The following is a 20,488-nucleotide window of genomic DNA, read 5'->3' as shown; positions in this document are numbered from 1 at the left end:
CAACTGTTGGTGAACATAAGCATTACATTGATGTATTTAATGCATTTTGATGTATTTAATGTAGTTTTTTTACTTACCACCTTAATTTGGAGCATCCGATTACTAATTAGAAGCTCAACAAGATCTTTAGCTGTTGAATGAGGTGTGCTTTGTCAGGGTTGGAGTGAAAACATACAAGACAGTAGATCTCCAGGAACAGGGTTAGGCAACCCTGATCTAAAATATCTTATTTAAAAAAAAAAAAAATGTGTTCTCTGAGAATGAGAGAATTGTCGCTCTGGATAAGAGCGTCTGCCATATGCCATTAATGTAACTTGTGGGTGGGTTTTCCACACTCTGTTTTAACTGGCACCTCTGTCTCCGTCTCCTGGCACCTCTATCTCTGTCTATGTCATTAAACATTAGATATTTAGCTGATACTTTTATGTAAAGTGACTTATAGTTAGTAATTAATGATGTGTGTTTTAGGGCCTTGCTCAAGGGCCCAACAGCTTTGGCCATACTGGTCCAGTCAAGCAACTTAGGACAGGGGCAGCCTACAGCCTAGTGGCTATATCTCTACATCCTTATATCTTATGTTCTTACACCCTGTGTCCTGACTGCTATGTGATCTTAGCCCTCTCTCCTGACTGCATTGTGTTCTTGCGCCCTGTCTTCTGGTTGCGTTGTGTTCTTACTCCCTGTCTCCTGGCTGCGTTGTGTTCTTATGCCCTGCCTCCTGACTGCATTATGTTCTTACACCCTGTCTCCTGACTGCATTGTGTTCTTACACCCTGTCTCCTGGCTGCGTTGGTTGCAGCTGAATGAGTGCTGACGCGGTGGGGTTGAAAGCCATGGACTGCACAGGGTGCTCCCTGCCTCTGCTGCCCTCCCCCCTGACCCCCGTCTGCCCGAAGCCCCCCCCTCCCCCCTCCGAACTTCCGGGGGGGCGCAAGAGCCGCTCCGACCCCGCCCTGCTGATGACCGACTCCGCCCTCCTGGCCGTGACCCTCCAGGACACTGTCCTGCAGAAGATGAGCAGCCACGAGCGGTTCAAGGACCTGACGTCCCGCATGCTCAACGGTGAAACGGACAAACCCGCCAAGCTGTGTGCAGCCGAGGGGGGGCCCGCCCTCCTCCTGAAGGGCTCGGAACCCCCTCCCCCGCCCCCCCCACGCTGCCAGCCCCCCCCAGCGGAAGGGCAGCTCCCCCGAGCTCAAGCTGCAGATCACCAAGCTGGTGTCCCATGGGAGGCCGCACTTCGAGCCCCCGCGATTCCCCTCCGAGGACGGGGTCGAGCTGGCTAGGACCCTTGGCAATGTCCGGGAGCAGGGGAAGAAGAGGAAGAGGCCTTTGAAGGCCACGCCAAAACCCAAACCCAAACCCAAGCCCAAGCCCCGGCCCCTCAATGGTCCCGTGGCCTCTCCGGTGATCGCAGCGATCAAGGATGGAAGCACCGAGGTGCTGGATAAGGTCAGAATCTCTCCCGTGTCTGGGCTTCTCATCTCGCCTTACTGGAGTCTGTCTCTGTTAAAGCTGCTGATGGGTACCGTGGTCTGAGATTGGTGTATGTTGCCATCATTTAGGCATCAGTAGGCTTAATTAAGCAGTGCGTAGCCTCTATTTGACTATTTTAATTCATATAATCTGTTTTCCATGCACCCTTTAACCACAAAGGTATAAATGACTAGAAATCGCCTTTGCCTTATATCATTGGTGGATTTCAATGAGAGATGTCGGCTAGTGTCGGATAACCCGTGAACTAATGTTGTTGTAGGCTGCCATCTTGCCTGAATTGTACAGTCTGATCAGAATGAAGGATCATGGTAAATGTAGTTAATTGGCCAGTGTATTTGCAGGTATGTAGTCTGGGCCTGCTGTCTATCTATAGCTGTTGGGCATTATTGCTGCTGTTGGACATTGTTACCAGCGTTAGAGATCGATGCCTTATCGATGGATTATTTTTGCTGTACAGGTCTCAGATTTGAGTTTTTTTGACTGATGTGGCTGCTCCCCCAGGTGTGCCAGGAGGTGGAGCCTGTGGCAGTGAAGGAGGAGGAGCCAGAGGTGCGTTTCTCTGTGGGGGACGTGGTCTGGGCCAAGGTGAATGGATACCCCTGGTGGCCCTGCATGGTGACGACTGACCCAGTGCACAACAAACACGTCAAAAAGAAAGGTGTGTTCATCGGTCAAACTGGTCAAAACAGCTCGGCATGAGCTGAACAGAAGAGCTCATGTTCCCCCAGTGCACAGCCTAACGGCACAGCCCGGGCTTTAAACCACAGCAGTCTACTGTTTAACATTTTAACACGCAAAGAAAAAGGCTACATTAAAGTCTTTCAGAAACTAGGTGATTGGGCCGTGTCAGTCCCCCTAACGAGGCTGACGCTTCCTGGCGCTGTCTCTCCCCTCCCCAGCAGTGATCTCCAGGACCATACTGATGTATCACGTGCAGTATTTTAGCGACATGCCAGAGCGCGGCTACGTGTCTGAGAAGATTATGGTGCCCTTCGAGGGCGAAGAGCAGTACCAAGAACTGTGCCAGAGGCAAACAGTCTCCTGCCCCAACCGCAAGAAGGTAAGCCCTCGCCATCCTGGAAAATGTGCATTAGTTTCATTACTGAAGTGGAAACAAAAGTGAAAATTGGTTTAAACATCGCACTGCCATCTGCTGGCTGTTTTACTGTATTAGATGTGGCCATACCACATCTAGGGTTGTTTCTGGCCTGTCTTGATCTTCCGCAGATCACTTCCACTATGCAGTAGTGATTCTCTCTCTCTCTCTCTCTCTCTCTCTCTCTCTCTCTCTCTCTCTCTCTCTCTCTCTCTCTCTCTCTCTCTCTCTCTCTCTCTCTCTCTCTCTCTCTCTCTCTCTCTCTCTCTCTCTCTCTCTCTCTCTCTCTCTCTCTCTCTCTCTCTCTCTCTCTCTCTCTCTCTCTCTCTCTCTAGGATTTGAGCTCCATTGCCCTGCGTGGCCAGTGGAACACGGGCATCTCCCAGGCAACGCGGGCCATCGGCATGGCGCTGGAGGAGCGCATGGCCAAGTTCACCTTCACCTACACCGACGACGAGCCACAGCTGAACCCGCACGTGCAGGAGGGCCTGGAGCCTGAGGAGAGTGCCCCTCCGGCTGACCCCTGCCTGCCCCTTCCACACTGCAGCACTTCTCAGGCTAAAAAGACTGCTCTGAAAAAGACCCCAAACGGCACAAAATCAGCGGAGAGGACCAAGCCACCCCTCCCTGCGAAGGGCAAGCCCAGGGCTGCTAAAGCCAGCAAGGACAAGCAGCCGCAGCGGCCCACACTGCTGCCCTCACAGGTCTGTACAAGCGGGCTTATTTCATGGGCTCTCTGCCAGGCACGACTGTTTGCTTGGGGATGGATTGCTAGGGTCTGTGCTAGACACATCCCCGATAGGGAGGTTTTGGGAACGATACTTCCTGTATTCTGCTGCCTGTTTACATCACCCATTTCAGTCTCCGTAATGCTTTCCCTCTCAAAGTGATGAAATTTCCTCAGTTGCACCTAATGCCACGGTCACTGGTGTCCTTTTCGTTTGACATCCTGGCCCGTGCGATTTAAAAATCTGATTTAACTGCCATGATTTTAATTCTCATAAACTTGATCACACCAATGTATCCTATTTGTAATCGGTAGACTATTGATGACAACCTGCAACCGATGTCAACTGTGCAATAGGGGAAACCCGTATTTCAATGCCTTTGCTCATGTAATGTCGTGGTTTAATAGCTTGGTTCTGTTCATGTAGTACTGTTTCCATAGTTGACCGCTTTCTCTGTTTTCTTGTGAAATGAACTTTACAGACATCAGTAAGCGATAACAGTATTTGTTGTGTTTTGATACTCAAAGGGTAAAATAAATGCATTTCAATATGCTCTGGGTTTTATAGTGCTTTTATAGGGACTGCTGATGGGCCAGTGAATGCTTAAATATTTGAAAAAATATTTTAGGCAGGCAATCTGGCAGAAGCAGTGTAAATATAAAAATTGGATTTTGACCAGATACCATAGTCGACTGGTCTAATGATTTTGCCAATGGTTTCTATACAATTAGGCTTATATGTAACCGTAAACCTTGCCAATGCATTTGATTTTATATGGCACACGGCAATCTTTGTGGTGACAGGGTTAATGTGGTCCTTTTAGAGTAGGGAATTTTTGCTTTCAATATCCGATGGATATGATAGGCTACTGGTCTAAGGACTCTTCTTTTATGCCAACAATTCTACTTGATTTTGGAAATAGTTAAACTACAGTCGTAAAATGTAGGTAAGATAGCTCTGGCCTACATCAAACTCCACCATTCCACAAAGAGACTAGTTTATTAACGTTGGCATACAAATATCACGGAACCTAACTTGGCTAGCCTGAGTAATATGACGGACAGCTCTGACTGGCGGTGATTAAAAAAATGCCTACACACATAATTTAAGCATTTAATCCAAATAAACTCAACTGAAACAAGTGTGACAGTGCTCCTTTCAAAAAACCTTTTGAAACTTCAAGCCAATGCCATCTGCCAAAGAAGGTAAAACTGAACAAATCAATTTAATATTTACAAGTTGAATTATTTCTGCTCTTGAATTAATCTTTTCCTCATCCTGTTGAATTATGTTTAGCAATTTAGTGAAATTATTGTTGGATTTAATTAAATTACGAACCGTGGTTATATCCTTTATCAACTTTCATGTTGGCGACATTTGTATCCCTTTGTTTCTTTTTATATGTACGGCATAGTGGAGTCCTCTGTGAACCTTTAGAAATGCCATACAGTAAGCCATAAGTGAACCAACAACTACAGATTTAAAACACAAATAAATTCTTTGATAACTATAATACTGCAGCATTCAATTCCCTGTGGTGTTTGCATTCTTAACCCCCTGAAATAGCCACAGACTGCTTGCTAGGACCGACAGACGTTATTACGCAGCCAGAATATTTATTTCCATTGTCCGACCAATTTGTGCATTTTGTCACTGGTGGTGAAAGTGCATTTATTTAATTAAACTAAGCTTACCATTTCAGCTTTAGAAAAAAATAATCTGTTATCGGTTAATAATTTTGGGTATACATGGACAACTCCGTTTCCGTTAACATTTAACCGTTCACACCCATATTTTCAACTTTGCAGATATGGCACGTCGGATAACCAATTTAGCAAGAAGTAGTCATTTTGATCACGTGACCACAATTAAAGCATCCTCAGCCTCATTTTACACCAAGATTCTAGAAATCTAATTCCATACCTGTGCTTTGGCACTCAAGCCAATTAAGAAATGTCTTGGTGACGTTTTATGAACATTTGAATGAACATTTATGGGAATGGCCTTCCATGTTCACTTTAAGTGGACCCTGTGTTTTTAAATATATCACGCACCCATATTTACTTGTAGATATAGCACTTCTAAAACTGAGTCTGATGTCGAATGGCTGTAGACCACATTTAGACGGGGGCGGGTAATTGAATTGGAGAGGCTTTAGGCTTTCTTGGGTGACTCCACACACTTAACCCGGATCATCTGACATGACCACCATAGTCATTATCTGGAACCATCTGTCGTAGTATATGGATGTCCTTCTTTTGTTACTGTGGGTGTTTGTTTGGGGGGGGGGTGGGCGGAGGCTGGCTGTGGGTGTGGGCGTATGTGTTTCAGTGGGTGTATTTTGGGTAGTGAGGGTGAGGGAGGGGCTCTTTTGTGTGTGTTTTTGGGTAGACTGGTGAGGGGGTGGGGGGGAGCTGTTGTGTGTTTCTATAGTGTTTTCGGTTAGACTGGATTAGGGAGGGGTTGTTTCTCATTTATATTTCTGTGCAGGTCCCCATTCCTGCCTTCCTGGGGGAGGGCCCACAGAAGTCCTGTCCCCTGTCTGACGGTGGGCTTCTGAAGAAGACCACCCAGCTGGTGGTCTGTCTCACTGGCCTTCCTCTTTCAACCACCTCACGTGAGGGACCTCTCTACCACATTCACATACCACATTTAACAAAAAGCTTCTCAGAATAATATGAAACCCCCATATAACTTTCATACTAAGAAGTGTTCATCTCCTTCCCTTCAGCCGAGAAACCACTCCGGCCTAAACCCCACCCCGCTAAGGAAAGGACAAAGGCGAAGACAAAGTCTGACTTGAAAGGTACAGCAGGAAATGACTGTTCTTACAGTTTGAGTGCAGTTTGTCAGGGACAGGTTGTCCTAAAGACAGATGACAGAAGAGACAGAAGACAGAAGAGATAAGTCAGATGAGTCCAACCTGTATTGTCTGCATTGCTGGTGTAATGACCTTTGCGTGTTCATTATCTTGCCATCAGTAGAGCCTTTTGTAGAGCCTAAGCCTTTGAAGAGTAAGTGGTTTGTAATGTTTTCAAGATTCTAAGTCAGTGTTCCAGAACTCCATTGCTTTCAGTCACCAGTAGTGACTGTTACATCAACACTATAATGTTCAGTTAAGAAAGTTCTTATCACATAATCACATTATTTATGATTAATATCTCACCTTATAAGGGTCATCATTGACATTAGGCTTGGAATATAACATTTGGGAACGGGCATCAGACAGGAAAGGCTTTTTACACCCCCCTTCCCCCTCATTTAAACGGCCCTTTAGGACAGAAAAAGGTGGAGGTACAGAAGAGACCCCATAAAAGGCTGCTGAGTGCTCTAGAGGAGGAACCGGATGAGAGTCCAAAAAAAAGGATCAAGGTAAGCAGCAATTTGTGGAAGCAGAATAGAAAAACCTGTTAACTTATGTATTCTTCGGTTTCATCTTCACTGCCGTGGGTTAATGACGGTAGACTTGTATGACACGTAATTAGCAATGACTGAGCAGTAGTTTCATAAGTCTGTCTGGCTAAGAGAGTATGCTAAATGACGGTAACATCATGTAATGACCGCGCTACACAAGCTGATGCTTCAGCTTCTCATGTCTGTGATAAGTTCCTTGTTCTGTAATTGCTCATGTAACCAATCGTATCCTTTTCCCCTCTTCTTGGGGCTCCAGTCTGACTCCACTCCTGCAGTGAAACGAAAGCTGAGAGCAAAGCCTGCTGTGGAAAGGAAGAAGAAAGCGTCCGTGGCGTCTCAAACAACCACCTCTGGTACGACTCGTTCAGTACTGACGATAGAAACCTCAGGATTGATTCAGCACTTTGCTGTGTGGCTCATTGAATGTTTATTGGATGAATATTTAACAAACCTGGTTTTGGATTCAAATACATTTCTATGCTTGACTGAACTTGGTGTATTGGAACCTATGAAATGTTCTCAAAAACTGCAAGACCCACCTTCCGGTCCTCTTGGTTGGCTCAGTTGCACCTGGCAAGATCAATCGAATTGCGTATTTTAACCCAGGTCGGACTTTTGAAGGGGCTTGGTTGAAGACAGGTGGCATTTTTAATATGATTTAGTTTTGGAGTTCTGTATCTCGATCTCCTCTTCCTCCTGCAGGGTCAAAGACACTGAAGAAGAAGAGGCAGTGGCGTTTGCTGTCTCCTCCTCCTCTTCCTCTTCCTCCTCCTCCTCCTCCTCCTCCAGCACCCAGGAAACCGCAAGCCCCGCCCTGCCCGGAGCCTGAGGTGGGGGCATGTCTAACGGGGGTGGAGGATGCTGGTTCATACCCATGTTTTTGACCCATCCTAGAGCTACAGATGCATCACCCTGCCCCTCTGAACTATGTCTCTATTTTCTATTCTCCTTTACCTGCTAGTTTAATACCTCAACTGTTACCAACTCAACCTATTGGATTTGATTGATTGATTTCTTATTACATTACTTTGATACCCATTGTACCCTTACACCTTGCTGGCCAGCACGGGATGGGCTCCCCCTCTATAGCCAGGTTCCTCCCATGATTTCTTCCTATCTGGGAGTTTTTTCTCACCAGCGTGAGGGGTTTTCTCCCCTCTATTGAGGTTTTTTTTATTTATTATTATTATCTGGGAACTCATGACTGTCATTTCCCCTTTTTCTTCCCTTCTGTTCTGTAAAGCATCTTTGTGACAGCCTTCTGTGTAAAGTGCTATACAAATACATTTGAATTGAAATTGCTGAGGTGACTGAGGGGCTGAGACTCGCCTGTTCCCGTTTTTCTCCCAGGTGTGCGAGCAGCGGGCAGAGTCTCCCCGGAGCGACAGCACTGATGAAACGCACCCTGCCAAGAAGGGCGAACGCAACGGCGCCGGAAAGAAGGAGAACGTCTGTCCCGTGAGTGAGACACACTGCCCTTTTACACCTGTTTTTACTCATCACAGGGTGTGTGTGTGTGTGTGTGTGTGTGTGTGTGTGTGTGTGTGTGTGTGTGTGTGTGTGTGTGTGTGTGAGAGAGAGAGAGGTTCTCTGCTGGTATGTGAGAGGTCCTTAATACTATGGTGCTCATTGCAGGTGTGTGTGAGATGTCCTCAGTAGTGTGGTGTTCTCTGCAGGTGTGTGTGAGATGTCCTCAGTAGTGTGGTGTTCTCTGCAGGTGTGTGTGAGATGTCTTCAGTAGTGTGGTGTTCTCTGCAGGTGTGTGTGAGATGTCCTCAGTAGTGTGGTGTTCTCTGCAGGTGTGTGTGAGATGACCTCAGTAGTGTGGTGTTCTCTGCAGGTGTGTGTGAGATGACCTCAGTAGTGTGGTGTTCTCTGCAGGTGTGTATGAGATGTCCTCAGTAGTGTGGTGTTCTCTGCAGGTATGTGTGAGATGTCCTCAGTAGTGTGGTGTTCTCTGTAGGTGTGTGAGGAAGCTGGTGAAGACTTGCTCCCATGTGAGGGTCAGTGTTGCGGAACCTTCCACTTGCAGTGTCTGGGCCTCCCCTGCAGGCCCCCGGGCAAGCTGCTCTGCCCGGAGTGCAGCTCAGGTAAGATCTGCACCTGTGTATGTGTGTGTGTCTGTGTGGGCTGTGTGGCTCTCTACCTGGATGTGTGCACACCTTGTCCTGGGTTCACTGTGTACCACGTGTCGATTCTAACCTTGTGTTGAGTGTTCAGAGGGAGTGTCACTGTCTGTTTTCAGTGTTTGACTGTGTGAGTGTGTCTCTCTGTTCAGTGTGTTGAGCCCTCCCCTCGTTCTCTCGCAGGGCTCCACGCGTGTTTCTCCTGTAAGCAGGCCCAGGGTGAGGTGAGGCGCTGCATGGTGCAGCAGTGCGGGAGGTTTTACCACGAGGCCTGCGCCCGTCTCAGCGCCCTGGCTGTGTTCGAGGCCAAAGGCTTTCGCTGCCCGCTGCACACCTGCCTGTCCTGCCACTACAGCCTGCGCTCGCGCCCAAAGGCCAGCAAAGGTGAGGAAAATACAAACATCCAAGAGGTGCTGTGGTGCAACCTCCTGGAGTTGGCAAGGAATGGCCCATCTGGCATTTAGTGCTCCAAAGCTCAACTCAAGTCAAACTACACCTGTACTTTAGTGCTCGTTTTTCTGGTTGCTGTGGTAGTTTTACTCAATACTTGTGTATAATGGTGTATAATGATCATTTTCAGCAGTCTTGCGTGGGCCAATCCTCACCCAGCTGCATACCAGCAGTCTACTTTCTATGCAGTAAAACTGTAGTTGCAAACCTGCAAAATGCCTAGCATGATATGAGTCAACTCTTGACATTCCACACTTTTATTACTTCCGTGAGAATAGTATTACTTTTGTGTAATGGCAGCCCTTGTGAGTGAGCTATTGGCACTAAATGACCCAGGAATTTTCATGAATGCAGTCCAACCTGATATATAAAACTCTGTTGTGTAGGAGGCTAGATGGTTTGTCTATAAACCCTGGTGTTTCTCAGGTAAGATGATGCGGTGTGTGAAGTGTCCGGTGGCCTATCACAGTGGAGAACAGTGTGTTGCCGCGGGCAGCGAGATGCTCACCTCCGGCAACATCATCTGCACAAACCACTTCACCGCCAAGAAGGGCTACAGTCATCACTCCCACGTCAACGTCAGCTGGTGCTTCGTCTGCTCCAAAGGTCAGTGCACCCCCGGTGCCAGGAATGAGTCTGCAAAGGTGAATCCCAAAGAACTGGCCTGTAGCCTCGTGGCTAAGGTGCTTGACTGGGTCCTAGAAGGTGTAGCCGCAATTAGATCAGTGCAGCTGTTGGACCTTTGAGCAAGGTCTTTTAACCCCACATTGCCCCTGGGGGGATTGGCCCCTGCTTGGTCTAATCAACTGTAAGGTGCTTTGGATAAAAGCCCTGACTAAAACATAATGGAATGGAATCGAGTCCCATTATAGTATGGTGGACATGTACAGTTGTGTTCAAATAAATGGCATTGCGTTAAAAGTGAATAAAGTGCTAATATTTTTTAATTGCTTTTAGTTCAATATTTAAAATGTAGTGGAAACATTACACATTCAATTCCAAATCAAAGCATTAGCCGATTCGAAGTCTGCGTTATTCTTTTACAGGAAGCAAAGAAAAGGAATATTAATCTGTTCAAAAAAATGGCAGTCTACATTTTTCTCTTCAAACTCTCTTCAAACTGTATAAACTGAATACATTTTTCAAGATTTAACTTCACTTTCAATTACTGAACTAATATTTAGTTGCATAACCATGTTTTTTGCCACCTAGAAACAGATATTTCAGCCCAGGATGAACAAACTACGTTCCACAGTTCCTGTGAATTTTTGGGTTTTGCTTCAGAAACTGCATTTTTAATGTCACCCCACAAGTTTTCAATGGGGTTGAGGTTGGGGGATTGAGTGGGCCACTCCATTACCTCAATCCTTTTTGTCTGCAACCAAGATGTTGCTTGCTTACTTGTGTGTTTGCGGTCGTTGCCTTGTTGAAACACCCATTTCAGGGGCTTTTTCGCTTCGTCATACGGCAACATAATCTCCCAAGTATTTTAATGTATTCAAACTGATTCATGATCCCTGGTATACGGTTACTGATGTTGTACTGCTCTTCTTAAACACAACAGTAGCTGTGTGGTAGGATATTCACCTGCCAACTGTTTAAGCACCTGATCGGCATATAGGGATGCTGACATGTATCTGGAGAGATTCAATTGGGTCCCCAAAATGGGGGGAAAAAAGGAACCCAGTGTTGTTGGGCCCTTGAGCAAGGCCCTTAACCAAGGACCTTTACCCCTGTTCTCTCTCTCTGGCATTTCTCCCAGGGCATCCTTGCGAAACAGAACATGTTTTCAGTGGATCTCCCCTGGTTAAATAAAGGATTTAAAAAAAAAGTTTTTATTGTGTAAAACAAAATAAGTCTTAAATGTGTTGCAATGTTTAAATGCAAATTGACCTTGCTCAAGGTCTGGAAAATGGCTCTTGAGCAGATGAGACAGGAAGGATCACGCAGAAGCACAGCAGACTTCTTGCGCTGGGAAGGGCGTGTCTCTGACAACTGAAACTAACGGCTCTTTAGAAGCTGCCAGGTCATGATGTAAGCAGCTGGCTGGCTGTGCGTTGGACTTTCAACACCGCCAAGCCTAACTTTATTTAACCCTTTAATGATCTGCAGTACAAGCAGTGTCCAAAGATAGGCTTTTCTTTCTTGGTGTAGCTGGGTGTAGACCCTGGAAATGCATTTAGCCGAAAGGTTGGTCAATAAAATGCAACACGGAGAGATTTGTGTGTGTGACTTTATTATTTTTAAGATATTTATGTTCCGCTAGTATGCACCCTTCTAATGAGTGTGCACCATTCTGTATATATGTAGCTATTGAAGGCCTTAAATATTTCATTTGCTGAAACATCCCATGTCCAGTTTTTTCTAATATTAAGTATAAGTAATTAAAATGACTTATAAAGCACTTTCCAAAACATGGAGTTTACATTGTGCTTCACATAATGAGTAACATACACAAACATACACATTTAACAAATAGCAAGTATAAGAAGTGTTTTGCATAATGAAAAACAGACATACACAAAAAAAAGGTAATTGAGGTAAAATTACTTCCTGTGCAGTGTTTTGAGCTCCCTGCATTCCTCCTGTCTGACCTTCAGGTGGCAGTCTGCTGTGCTGCGAGTCCTGTCCTGCTGCCTTCCACCCGGACTGCCTCAACATCGCCATGCCTGACGGCAGCTGGTACTGCAACGACTGCAAGGCCGGCAAGAAGCCCAAGTACAGGGACATTATCTGGGTCAAGCTGGGCAACTACAGGTCAGCAGCTGTGCTCACAACTGTCTGGGATAGAATATAACAAAACTCTGGGAGGGGTACTTTAAAGTGAGCTTGCTTAAAAAAATAAAAATAAAATTGAATGTATTTTCTTATTTATTTTGTTTATATAATTTAGATCTTTATTTTAGTCATTTACAAAAGTGTCATGCTCAGGGGGTTTTCTAACCCCCATTTGGGATCAACAAATGGTTATCTATCTGGATGTTTTCTGTTGTGGAAAGCGCATTCTCTCAGGCATTCAGTCGTCTCTCTCTGCCTTCCTCCACCTCCTCCAGGTGGTGGCCGGCGGAGGTCCGACACCCCCGCACCGTCCCCTCCAACATCCAGCACCTGCGGCACGAGATCGGGGAGTTCCCCGTCTTCTTCTTCGGCTCCAAGGACTACTTCTGGACCCACCAAGGCCGCGTCTTCCCCTACATGGAGGGCGATCGGGGCAGCAAGTACCAGAAGACCGGCATCGGCAAGGTGTTTAAGAACGGTGAGTCTGCAGCCGGCTGTGCAACAGAGTATTGGGTCCACGGGAAACAAGGGCTTGAGAGAGTAGTGTTCCGCCAAGGATGGAAAATGAAAATGTCAATGTCTTTTAGTAGCAGTAGCTGCAGCAGTAGCTGCAGCAGCAACAGTAGCAGTAGCAGTAGTAGTAGTAGTAGTAGTAGTAGTAGATTATCATGATAATATGTAAATAAATACAATTATTATTTAACATCCAAGGCCCTTGACAAAGTCATAAAACGAGTAAAATGCATACATGTGTTTAGGAACACGGTACGCCTACTTATTCATGCGATTATCTAATCAGCTAATTGTGTGGCAGCAGTGCAATGAATAAAATCATGCAGATACGGGTCAGGAGCTTTAGTTGATGTTCACATCAACCATCAGAATGGGGGGAGAAATGTGATCTAAGTGACTGACTGTCAAATAATTGTTGATGCTGGACAATGTGGTTTGAGTATCTCAAACTGCTGATCTCCTGGGATTTTCACATACACCATTCTCTGAGTTTGCAGAGAATGGTGTGAAAACAAAAAAGTGAGCAGGAACACATTGTTAATGAGAGAGGTCAGAGGAGAAGGGCCAGACTGGTCAAAGCTGACAGGAAGGTCACAGTAAGACAAATAACCACACATTACAACAGTGGTATGCAGAAGAGCATCTCTGAACACACAACGCATCATAATAGGCTAGGCTATAGCAGCAGAAGACGTAAGTCTAAAAAAATAAGTCAAATGCTCACAATGTATATTTTAGTATTGTAATGGTGTTTGCTGTTCTGACCTGTTTGGGACACTGTTACCACTGAATAATCGGGGTTCAGTGCCCCCAGAGGTTTTGAAGATGAGCCTGTGTGTAATTGTGGGATTTCCTGCCCATCAGCTCTGCTGGAGGCGGAGTCTCGTTTCAAGGAGATCAAGCAGGAGCGCGAGGCCAAGGAGGCGCAGGAGAACGCCCGCAAACCGCCCCCCTACAAACACGTTAAGGTCTGTCCTCACAAACGCGTCCCTACAAACACGTTAAGGTCTGTCCTCACAAACACGTTAAGGTCTGTCCTCACAAACGCGTCCCTACAAACACGTCAAGGTCTGTCCTCACAAACACGTCCCTACAAACACGTCAAGGTCTGTCCTCACCGAGGGAGGGGCCTGAGGGGATGGGTGGAGTAGAAAAATGTGCTGCTAATTGGAGTTATGCCTATGTTAAACACTAGAGATGCCTGCAGGAATATTGTAGCTTGAGAACTTACTCCATATGAGGATAGTAATGGCTGGTTTGAGGCCTTGCAGGTCCTGCCCTCTCAGTCTTGCAGTCTAAATCTTGCATATAAGCACTGTTAACATTGAGCTGGTGGCTCACAGTGAACATGACCGTTTTAACATGGATGCTGTAAAGCAGGGCTCCTCAATCTTATCCAGAAGGCCGGTGCAGGCTTTTGTTCCAGTCAAGCTCTAGGACTCCTGATTCTGTTCATTTAATTTAAATTCAGTAAAGGGGTTAACAAAGCTAGCTTCAGGTGATTTTTCAGGGTGAGTTAGGCTTGCAGAACGTGAGAGTGTAAATAGAAGTTGGCAAAGGGTCTATTCTGCACAGAAATTAGGAAGTACATTTTTCACACAGAGTGGTCACTGTGTGGAATAGCTTGCCAGGACATGTGGAAGCAGAAACACTGGGAGTTTTCAAGACCAGGCTTGATATAGTGCTTGATACTATTTAGCTGTTCAGCAAACTAAGCAGGAGGTACTTAGGCAAACATGGCTTAGGCTGAATGGCTTGTTCTCGCCATTGTTATGTTCTGTAAATCAACCATTAGTCTTTGCTAAGGACTTTGATTAGCAGAATCAGGTGTAACTGCTCCGTTGGAACAAAAGCCTGCTCCTACACCTTCCCTTTGCGGATAAGATTGAGGACCCCTGCTGTAAAGCATCTGATGGAATTTTTTTCTATTTTAAGATTCAACAGTGGTTGTGTGTGTTTTTGAATGCATACACGTCTGTTTGTTTGATCACTGTATAGTTGCGTGTATAGTCTAATGCCATTGTTCCGAAACACTGGTCCATGGACCAGCATTGGCCCCCAGCATTTACAGTTCTCATAATGTAGGATGTTGTCGACCTGACAATATGTGGCCTTCCCTGAGACTTTGAGACTTTGAATAGTTTGTCCATAGGCTGAAAGACTTTGCCGCTGGTCTAATGGTCCCGTGTTGATCCTGCGTGTCCCAGGTGAACAAGCCTTGCGGCAGGGTGCAGATCTACACGGCGGACATCTCGGAGATCCCCAAGTGCAACTGCAGGCCCGGGGACGAGAAGCCTTGCGGGTTCGAGTCCGAGTGCCTGAACCGCATGCTGATGTACGAGTGCCACCCGCAGGTGTGTCCTGCCGGGGACCGCTGCCACAACCAGGGCTTCACCAAGCGCCAGTACCCCGACACCAAGACCATCAAGACCGCCGGCAAGGGCTGGGGCCTGCTGGCCCTCAGGGACATCAAGAAGGTGACCGTCAGGAGAGCGTGTGGGATTAGAGCTGCTGCTGGGGGTGTGAGGGGGTGCGGCTATGACGGGTTTTGGGGGCAGTTGTGGTCTGGGGGTGGGATTCTTGTCATACAGCACGTACAGGCTTGACTGCCACTCCAGTTTAATTGAACAACATTGCTGCTTGGGGCTCTTTGGGTTGTGCCGATAACCGGTCTTTGTATGTGCCTTCAGGGCGAGTTTACGAGCTGGTAGCCGGGCTGTAGTGTTCATAACTCTGTCTGTGTCTGTGCCTTAGGGCGAGTTTGTTAACGAGTACGTGGGGGAGCTGATTGATGAAGTGGAATGCCGTGCCAGGATCAAGTATGCCCAGGAGAATGACATCACGCACTTCTACATGCTGACTATTGATAAGGTAACTGCACAGTGTCAGTGCGTTCATGCACAGACCTCTACACCTCCCTGTTAGCCTGCTCTTCTACACCTCCCTGATAGCCTGCTCCTCTAAACCTCCCTTTTAGCCTGCTCCTCTACACCTCCCTGTTAGCCTGCTCCTCTACACCTCCCTGTTAGCCTGCTCCTCTAAACCTCCCTGTTAGCCTGCTCCTCTACACCTCCCTGTTAGCCTGCTCCTCTACACCTCCCTGTTAGCCTGCTCCTCTACACCTCCCTGTTAGCCTGCTCCTCTACACCTCCCTGTTAGCCTGTTACTCTGGGCTCCAGCAGGGCTCTGTGCTGATAGTGACTGGGCCGTTGGAGACAGAGGGAAATGAGATGCACTGTGTTGGGTGAGCCACACTGTAGCCCTGTGCGGCTCTATAGGAAAAGTGCTACAGTCTTGCTCAGCAAAATGGTGGTACCTACTGATGGGTTGTGAGCAAATGAGGTCTGTTGTGAGATGTTTTTATTATATCTTATCCCTCAACATTCTGAATTACATGCTGCCCTTATTACGTGCACAGCCACCTTTACCATGTACACGGTTGTTTTGACTAATTTTAAAGCGTTTCATATTTCTGAAGATATGTTGGGCTACATTATAAGAAGGGGTGAATCACAGAAAAAGTGGGTTAAGGCTCAAGGTTCGAGAACCACCGGAAACGGATCATTTTATTAGGGATGTGGAATAAAGATGCAGCAGACTTGCGGTTGCAGTTTGCTGTAGTTCGATTCCCGGTCCTGCCAAGTTTGCCCGGCTCTCGTGGAGCGGCATAATTGGCTCGCTGCTCCAGAGGGAGGGACTTGGCAGGGTTAGCGGATCACCGCGTACAACAGCACCCCGGGCGCCTCGGAATCACGGTCACGGGCATGAGATGAGACGGCTTGAAGGAGGCGCGTTGGTCTCCTCCGGGCTGCCGAGGGACAGGGTGTGGGCCCAGCTAAAACTAATTGGATTAGATAGGGTACAATTGGCTACCAAATTGGGAGAAAAAGGAAAAAATCATAAATCAATGTATATTAAAATAATTATAAAATAAGAAGTGAATTACCGTCCGCCCACAGGACCGCATCATCGACGCGGGCCCCAAAGGCAACTACTCGCGCTTCATGAACCACAGCTGCCAGCCCAACTGTGAGACGCAGAAGTGGACCGTGAACGGAGACACGCGCGTCGGGCTGTTTGCCGTCTGCGATATCCCTGCAGGTGAGCACACCCTGTTATTATTGTTATGGTTTCTGCAGTGCTCCTGTACTCTGTAATGTGTGTGTGTCAGTATTATCGCGGTTTGGTTTGTGCACCACCCCTGACCTCTGGTCTGTATGCGTATATACGTGTGTTTGTGTGTTTCTCCAGGCACAGAGCTCACCTTTAACTACAACCTGGATTGCCTGGGCAACGAGAAGACTGTGTGCCGCTGTGGAGCTCCCAACTGTAGCGGTTTCCTAGGAGACCGTCCCAAGGTGAGCGTGTGTGTATTTGTGTGCCTGTGCGTGTGAGATTGGCTTTATTTTCAGTATACAAAAGTATTTCACAAATCTAGTAAAGAAGCGTCAGCACGCTGGTTCCTGATTCAAGGCGAAGAGGAAATGGGGGGGGGGGGGGGAAAGGGGCATGACTGGAGGATTGCAGTGGTGTAAATCCCTGGGTTCTCTGCAGAACTCCAGCCAGGCATCGGAGGTGAAGGGGAAGAAGCTGAAGAAGAAGCAGAAGAAGCGCCGGCCGCGGAGCGAGGGCAAGCGCTCGGAGGACGAGTGTTTCCGCTGCGGAGACGGCGGGGAGCTGGTGCTCTGCGACAGGAAGAGCTGCACCAAGGCCTACCACCTGTCCTGCCTGGACCGCACCAAGAGGCCTTTCGGTGAGGCCCCTCTGCCCTCGACCTGCACACACTGTGTACCAAATACAATTCTTGGTACGCAGGTACGAGTTGAATGAACATTACTGCATGCTTTTTGTGTTTTCTGGGGCTGACCATACAGTTTGCTAATGTTGGTTTAAGTACACAGATCCCCGCTGCCCCACACAGTCTGTGCAGACCACACTGCTCACTCTGTCTCTCTGCAGGCCGATGGGACTGCCCCTGGCATCACTGTGACGTCTGCGGGAAGAACTCTGAGGTCTTCTGTCAGCTGTGCCCCAACTCCTTCTGCAAGGCCCACCAGGAGGGGGCGCTGCGCATGTGGGCTCCCACGGGACAGCTGTGCTGCCAGGAGCACGAGGACATGGAGCTTCGTCCCATTTTGGACCGCAGGGAGGCTGAGGTGGCCCTCCTGGATGGGCCCCGGGGTCCCAAGAGCCTAAAACGATCTTAGAGGGCCAGAGACTGACCAACCCCAGCGTCCTGTGCACACTTCCCCCCCTGTACAGAATAGAAATCATGCACCCACAATTACTTAGTACTGTACAGGTAACTTCATTATCAGGGAAGCCCAGTTGCCTTTGGATATTTTCGACTGAGCCTTTAAAGGTCTTGCTTTTCTCATTGTAATATTTTTTTTTTTAAGCTTCTACACTGATGTGCTGTTCAGCGCATAAATCAAAATACACAACGGAGAAACCACCTCATACTTTACACAGCATTACAGCCAGACTTGAATTTATTTCCACTTTTGTTCTGAGAGATGATTTTTTTTTAAAGAGTAGAGGTATATATTGAAGACCAAAACTATGAGACTGGAATATTGTTATAGAGTGAGTTTGGCAACCCGTACATGTTTTTAGAAGTAATATCGTAAACACAAGGAAAGACACTATTAGTAGCTGTTAATGGCTTGTCTTCATGTTATAGGCATAGGTTGAAGTTAATAGCTCAGTGAATTTATTTTGCCTCGTTTTGTAGCTCATTTTGAATTGGCAGAATATGGTATGACGATTCCCACAGGGGTTTTGATTCTACCATTTTCAGACGAGAACATTAAGGAAAGAGGTCAAACTGTGTTTGCAGTTGAAGGTGGGCTTGCTTGGAGTTGGGTAGATATTGCAGCAGTGAGCTGGAGAGTTTTGTTTTTGAGTCTTTGTGTTCAAAACACTGCAAACAGATTTTTTTATAAAACACTGTCAGCTGTCTAATAACGCTAGATGCTGACTGATAACGCAAGATGCCGTTAAGCCAGTCCGCTCTGTCTGTCTGTCTCTCGTGCACTTGGGCCAGGTACTCCGTATTCGTGTTCCCCTTTACACTGTACAATTAGCTGTACATTTTAAAATGTAGTGATTTTGCATTGAAAAGTATATATCATTTTTCTTAATAAAGGGACAATGTACCAACAGTGCACAGCAGCAGGACGAGCGGGGGTGCTGGAGGCCTCCGACGTGGTGGTGCTACATCTTCCTGCGTGGGAAACGCACTTGACACAGAGCTGATCTCAACTTCAGCAGTGGACTTTTAGCCTTAAGTCATGAAACATTTTCATGGTGAAACATACTTTACACTTTATGATTTTTGCCTTAGTTGATCCAGGACCAGAACAGGTTGTCGTGGTTTTTTAAAAGTGTTATTTTTATTTTATTTTTGAAATGGGAATCCGCTCCCATTAAGGTAAATAACACAGGCTGTGGCATGTAAAGGGTTTGAGCGTGCAGGTTTAATATGAATCTTCTTTAGTTTTTATTCCATGCCAGGCCTGAGACATCGCGAATGGCCTTTGCAACAACCGGAAATGTCTTCTGTACCACTGCATTTTTTTTTTCTTTTCTTTTTTTAATCCCCTTAAAGTCATTTTTACTGAGGATATTTGGTTACCAGTCAAGTGTGTAGTCCAGTCAGCTTAAACCAGGAGACAAATGGTACATATTAACCAATAGCAATAGTAATGATAGTATTTATTAAAGATCTGTGAGATGGTGACAGTGTGTGCTCAGAAGTTGAGTGTTAAAATCTTTAAACCAAAATAAAACCAGTCGGATAAAATTCTGGATTCATCTGCTGTGCTTCCTCGAATGCGGTTTCAGCCAGTGTACCCTGGCTTTAGTCAGATTCACAGTTTTAATTCCTTGAAGATACTGGCCACTGCAAGCAGATTGATTTACTAACATGTCAACCTGACTTGTTAGGAACAGCTATCAACCATGTCTTAGATTTTAGGACTGAATAACAAATTCTAGCACTAGTTTTGTGTTTGAAATCATGAATAAACTGTTCTGCTCCAGGCAAAGCTCTGAGGTTCACGTAGTCCTGAATTAATCTCACAATTTCTGGGTTAAAGTATTATATGCAAATATTTATTTTGCCAACCATGAATTTTACCTTTGTATAATGCATGTCTACATGGTACACAGGGTTTGTAGGACACCGTGATCCTTGTGAAGATATTTGTGGCCATTCATTTTTTCTCCTAACCTGTAATTCCACCGGCAATAGCAAGAGTGGGTGATGGGGTTTTTTGAAAGCTAATTGCTAAGTAGGCAAGATGTTGTACCTGGGGCACCTAGTCTTACCTGGGAAGGGCTGGTGTGAGTGCAGGTCATTTGAATCTGGTATTTTAGTCCTGGGCAAGAACCCTCACCCAAACTAGCTGTTTTCAGTTCAGATCTAAGGCTGTTGGGTTGTGTCTCCCAGCATGTGCCATCAAGCCCCTCCAGCTGGTCCAGAATGCTGCAGCCCGCCTGATCACCAGTCAGCCCCGGTCGGCTCATGTCACTCCGCTTCTCATTGGCCTCCACTGGCTTCCTATCGCCGCACGCATCCGTTTCAAGGCCCTAGTGTTGGCATTTCAGGCTGCTAAGGGGACTGCCCCACCTTGCATACAATCCCTGATCACTCCCTACTCCCCAGCTAGACCACTCCGGTCTGCCAGCTCTGGTCGCCTTACGGTTCCCTCTCTACGTGCACCTGGCGGTCGAGCTGCACGTTCACGCCTGTTTTCCGTTCTGGTTCCTCAGTGGTGGAATGACTTGCCTACCACTGTCAGAACAGCAGAATCCCTCCCCCTATTTCGACACAGACTCAAAACCCACCTTTTCAAACTCTACCTTAGTCCTCCCTCCTGATT

The 20,488-nt window shown here is 46.8% G+C and overlaps 1 protein-coding gene across 1 annotated transcript; it reads left to right on the top strand.

The window, feature by feature from the left end:
* Nucleotides 1-959: 959 nt before the first annotated feature.
* nsd2 (nuclear receptor binding SET domain protein 2) lies at nucleotides 960-19,407 on the top strand. Its single transcript, XM_061246891.1, is given in 23 exon segments — nucleotides 960-1,145; nucleotides 1,147-1,452; nucleotides 2,011-2,155; nucleotides 2,397-2,557; nucleotides 2,929-3,297; nucleotides 5,812-5,938; nucleotides 6,053-6,127; nucleotides 6,599-6,693; nucleotides 6,992-7,088; nucleotides 7,438-7,565; nucleotides 8,086-8,193; nucleotides 8,699-8,825; nucleotides 9,045-9,245; nucleotides 9,738-9,917; nucleotides 11,912-12,068; nucleotides 12,365-12,567; nucleotides 13,467-13,570; nucleotides 14,810-15,079; nucleotides 15,357-15,473; nucleotides 16,562-16,703; nucleotides 16,854-16,960; nucleotides 17,157-17,355; nucleotides 17,562-19,407. Coding segments are annotated over 23 exon segments (3,852 nt in total). The 3' UTR covers nucleotides 17,810-19,407.
* The last annotated feature ends 1,081 nt before the right edge of the window (nucleotides 19,408-20,488 follow it).

Source organism: Conger conger, chromosome 6, assembly GCF_963514075.1.
Source record: "Conger conger chromosome 6, fConCon1.1, whole genome shotgun sequence".
In the NCBI taxonomy this organism is placed as follows: Eukaryota; Metazoa; Chordata; class Actinopteri; order Anguilliformes; family Congridae; genus Conger; species Conger conger.
This window is presented reverse-complemented; position numbering and strand designations above follow the sequence as displayed.